Raw genomic sequence first — 5,505 nt, 5'->3', positions numbered from 1 at the left:
GACATTGCATCTTATTTTTGTAGAGTCCCAGATTGCAGTCTTGGAGGACACTATTGAGGACATTCATCTCCTCTTTCATGATTCCTATGGAGTTGCATCATCTTTCAATGTTATGGGCGCATCTTTACACCCTCTTATTCTCTCTTTGCCTATTTTTACTTATATTGTGGCAATACCAAATTCTCATTAGTCTACCTATCACCATACATCCATGGTCATTGTACCTAAGTCTTCTATGATACCTTATTCATCCTATAAAAAATTGTCACACTTTGACATTGGCATAGAGATTCTTGAGTAGCATTTTGAGGGCTCATCATTATCTTTGAGCTATGATCTGCATTGGTCTCCATCCCATTCTAGATTGTCATCTTCATCATTGTTTCCCTAAACACTTGATTTTACTATGGTACCTTTCAACATCGACATGGATAAACTTGTGAAAATTCTTAAAGGCTTTATTCATCTTGAGTTTTCTTTCCTCATATTCCTTTCAGAAGTGGGAAGATAAATTGCATACTTCTTCAATACCATTTCTTCCTCAGGGGAGAAATGTTGTTCATCGAGCTTGGATTACCTTCAACTCATTTTCAAGCATCTACCATTATTGTAGGATATTTTGCATTGAGGGGGGGTTGCATTGTGTCACTCCTCTCTTATGGGAAGGATTTTTTTCTTACATATTGTACTTGGATACCTTATTAGGCTTTGATGTATGGACCCACTTTTCTCCTCACCTAAGCTAGGCTTAAGGAGGATTATTGGTGTGTGTTAATCCTTCTTAGGTGGCTACTTAGGTGGCATGGTAGGTAGGGAATCTCACCTATATATGCACCTCTCTCCTACACACTCATTATCCTCAATATAATACATCAATCATCCTTTTTGTTTTGCATTTTGTCTGTCATTTGTTGTTTCTACTTGCCTAGTGTTCCTAACAATTCTCACAATAAGTAGTGTATACAAGGCATATTTTATTATGAAAGTTGGCAAATAACATAACCAAATCAAGTTTACGTACACGCATTCCTAGGATATGACCATTAGTCTCATATTATGCATCCATTATCCTATTGTAATGCTGGGAAATAGGATTCACAAGTTTATGCATGCAAGCTAGGAATTAAATCTATCTCCACTAATTACATTTGGAAGGAGAATGGATCCACTTCGCTCAATCTCAAATATGTTTGAAACAGACTGAGAACAAGGTGAATTCAACACTCATTGGGTTGGGAGTTGAAAATGAGCTATTGAAAGATATAAATTGAATGCAAGATCTAGGGATAAAGATGTGAAACTAATAGTAATCAGCATGCACTGATAGTCTCAGATCAAACATGTAGACATAAAGTATTTATTTGGAAAGAGGAAGTTGAGAGGAACCTATGTTTGAAATATGGATTTGAGAATGCAAGATGATTTTGCTTGGGCACCCTTATTAATGAGCTCAGATGCAGACAACAGATATGTTTTTAGGATTAGGATGTTGGTCTAAGTGTTTCCTTAAAGTTTCATCAAGAAAGTATCAAACAAATTCACCTCGGGTGACCTTGTCCTCCAATTTATGCCTCTACAAAAGTTGAATTTGTGTCTTTGTCTACTCTTCCTGAATCCATAAATGTTATCTTTTGAATTTTTCACCTTTACATAATAGAAGAAAAATTGTGTTGTTGATAGGGGTTTGCCTAGGTCAAACATAGTGTTTGGAATTAAATAGGTATAACTGAATAGAAATTGAAATGGAAAGCATGCCTTTAAAAGGTCAAAGGCTAGATCTGGAATTGAAATGTTGAAATTGGAATGTTATACCTTTATGAATCTCCTTTGTGTTGAAGTCTTCATAAAGATGTTATCATGTAAGAATGTAGAGATGTCTTCATAATATCTTGATCATGGATGTCATCTTGTTTGCTTGCAATTTAAATACTTGACCTCTCCTTCACTGCCTTGATAGTACTTGATTACTTGCTCACTTGAACATGAATTTGAACTTGAGAGATAATGTGGAGAGATGTAAGATGGATGTTTCAAATGAGGGGGTAAGGCTTTCTTTTATACCTCACCTCATGAAACGTGTTTGAATTTTCAAAGCAGGTCGATATGGAAAAGGATTTCCCACCTACATTTTTCAACCATTCAAGGGTCCAAATTGGACCCCTTTACGGTGGATAAGGGCGCCCGGGGTTCCATTGTCCAGTATCAAGGTTGAACAAAGAACAAGACAACAAGATGAAAATGATTTTGGCAATTTGAAGTTTGTGTGAGCAAAATCAGGTATAATCAGAGCACATAAGGCTAAAATGCTAAAGTGAGGCCTCAGTGAGCATGAAATTGTATAGGGATACAATTTACAATGCTACACCTATGTTATTTTCATAATTGTTGAAATAACTCCTAGATTTCCAAATTAAAATGTAAAATTGGGTTCTTACATGAAATCCCTCTTACTCAATGTGATGACTTCAAGATGAAAAAAATGTTAGCTTGTGTGCTAGCTGTTGTATCTAAGGAAAAACAGTAACTCATTTGAAATAGAAAAAGAGATATATAAAATATAGAGATTAGGAGACCATCATTTATTACATCATCACAAGTACTTGATCACATCAACATGCTATCAACACTTAAGGAATATTGATGACTTCTTCTTGTCTTTAATATTTTTTTTGATAATTGAATTGGCCTATCTAGGGGTTTGTCTATGGGATACTATATTTGATTAGAAAATTCCCCAAAAAGCAATTATCAGTTAGTTGTTGTAGGCTATGGATAGAAAGTTAAGTAGATTCTATGCAACTAAATCATCAAAGTTCACAGTTCTAGATCAAGACTAGATTTTATGCAAGGTCAATTTTGTACTTGTGGACATCAATTTCGTAGTCACAAAAGTGCTCTAGAATAAAACAATTTAAAAGTAATTATTTTTGCAAGCACCTTATAGGTCCTCATTTTTTGAAATATTCGAAAATCAATTTCAAACCTAGTGGTACGTACACATTAATAATATTTTAAAGACAATGTTGATGAAAAGATAAGAAATATTACAAACTATTTTTTGAAATGGCGAAGAAATATGTAGCTACAATGCAAGTGTAAGAACAAATAGATCAATAAAAATGGTATATGTGATAATAATTAAAACTATAACTTTAAAAATTAAAGCTTTTACATTTTTAATAGTCAGAACTTGTGAATCATATAAAATGTTAGCAATAAAAAGGAGGGTGATAAAATATTGATCCCATACTTCTATCAAAAGGCAAGCTATATATATAGGCTATGAATGTTAATTTTCTTTACAAAAGGTTATTATAGGCTATTGATGTGAATAAAATGAAATAAGCCACAATAGAGGTAGGATTTCATTACTGCTATTTTGGTTTCTTGTGAGTGTTCCCCTGCCCATTTTGTAACATCTTCCTCTATCTCATCTACCAACTGAATATAATGACACATCTGAGTCCACATTATGAGAGGTTTGTAAAGAAGGATGAGAATGTGAGGATGCAATTTCATGTGTTTCGAATTGACTTGCTTCCTTCAATTCTAACACCACCTCATTCATTGTAGGCCTATTCTTAGAATGAGGTGATGTACAAACCATTGCCAAATTTGCCACTTTCAACATTGCATCTTTATCATAATTTCCAAGTAAATTAGGATCTGCAATGTTCTCTATGTCATCCTTTAATAAGGATGCCCTTACCTGACATAAACAACCACTTATAATTTAGTATCAACAATCAAATTTTAAAATTAGATATTTTGAGTTTTCAAAGTCTAAAACTATTTCAAAATAACAATGAAAACAAAATTATAAGTATTCTAAGTTTAGTTTGAGATTCAAAAAAAATGTCTTTATTAATACCCAATTAGTGATTTGTATGTGTTCACTGTTAGATGTTGAATCATCTACAAAGTGAGGATGTTTTCCACTAATAATCTCCATCAAAACAACTCCAAAGCTATAAACATCACTCTTTTCTGTCAATCGATTTGTAGAATAATATCTGTAGAAAACCAACTAGTAAGTCTATTTTACCAATATATTTAAAAAAACAAAAAGATATCAACCATTCTATAAAAGAAATTCTCAATCTTCTATTTAGATTGTTTAGATAATAATTGACTGAAACCATCAAACTCCTCTCTTAACGATTCAAAGCATAAATGACCTTTAAAAAAGCCGTTAACCTCTTCTTTGAAATGGCCAAGGGATAAGTGACTTGATCAAATTACTTCGGTATAAGATTTAGGACATCTAGCAGCTCAACACCTCCTTATTTATGCACATCCTTAATGGGGAAGAAATTCAGATGTTATAAATAGACTCGTATACTGAGATTATGCATTGCTAATGCAGCTATCTGAGACCCTTTCCTGCACGAGTTTGTTCCTGGTTAATTCCCTTTTTCAAAGGTAACTGGGTGTGAGATAAACAGGGTAGGGGGAAGGTTCTCTACATCATACTTGAATTGATGGACTGTAAGAGTTGAAGGATTAAAAACCCTTAAATAATTCACATATATAATTTGAATTGAGTATCAATAAAGAAAAGAAAAGCATATTTACTCTGGATCTAGATATCCAATGGTACCCTTTACAAGGGTGGATACGTGTGTAGCTCCATCCAATGGTCCCATCCTTGACAACCCAAAATCTGCTATTTTTGCTTCCATTTGGTCATTCAACAAAATATTGGAGCTCTTTACATCTCTGTGAATAATGCTTGGCTTGCATCCTACATGTAGATATTCCAATCCTGCCAAAAAGTTAAGCAAGAATTAGACCCCATGATCTTTTTCAAGATTAGCACCGAGCTTTTTAGTTTTCTTCCCATTCTACAGTATTTATTTCTAACCTTGAGCAGCATCTAATGCAATGTTGAGTCTTCTTTCCCAGCCCAGATAATTTCTTGAAGAAGTTTGACCTGAAACCAAGCAACGTAGGCCTTTGATTAAGCAACCAGAAAACATTCATCTAAATCATAAAATTTTGCAGTGTTACGAAGCATACCATCCAGAAAATGTCGCAGGTCTCCATTGGACATGTATTCATATACAAGAACCAAATTTTGTTCCTCTTCGCAGTAACCCATAAATTTTATGAGATTCTTATGGTGTAATTTGTAGAGAATTTCTACCTGCAGCAATTGTTCTTAGTTTCGATCATTATGATAAAAAATATTAAAGATTTTTTTTTTTTTTATCGGTAAAAGTAGAACCAAGATTTATATTGATTTGAATTAATTACAGTAGCTTTATAGCTGAAAGACATTAAAGATTTTATTGTTGCTGTTTTTGGATTTGATTGTGTGAATATTTTTACATCAATGTTTCGGATCAGACTCTGTGATCCATCCTGAGTATGTTAGAGATTTCTAATATCTTATGTGATGGATAATGGATAAAATGTGATCGAAAATATTGATGTAAACAAAAATCAGGTAACCAAATTAAAAAACAACTGACAGCTGACAATAAAATTCTCATTATTTGTAGA

At 33.3% G+C, this 5,505-nt stretch overlaps 1 protein-coding gene across 1 annotated transcript; it reads right to left on the bottom strand.

Annotated features, from left to right (window-relative positions):
- Window positions 1–3,250: 3,250 nt before the first annotated feature.
- Window positions 3,251–5,146, bottom strand: LOC131855958 (probable LRR receptor-like serine/threonine-protein kinase At1g51880; the record flags this gene model as incomplete). Its single annotated transcript, XM_059216385.1, is given in 5 exon segments — window positions 3,251–3,709; window positions 3,872–4,013; window positions 4,576–4,765; window positions 4,865–4,933; window positions 5,020–5,146. Coding segments are annotated over 5 exon segments (807 nt in total), but the record flags the coding sequence as incomplete, so codon positions are not given.
- Window positions 5,147–5,505: the final 359 nt, after the last annotated feature.

The sequence above is a fragment of the Cryptomeria japonica genome, unplaced genomic scaffold (assembly GCF_030272615.1).
Source record: "Cryptomeria japonica unplaced genomic scaffold, Sugi_1.0 HiC_scaffold_2116, whole genome shotgun sequence".
Classification (NCBI taxonomy): Eukaryota; Viridiplantae; Streptophyta; class Pinopsida; order Cupressales; family Cupressaceae; genus Cryptomeria; species Cryptomeria japonica.
The sequence above is the reverse complement of the archived record's forward strand: the minus strand, read 5'-3'. Positions and strand labels throughout refer to the sequence as shown.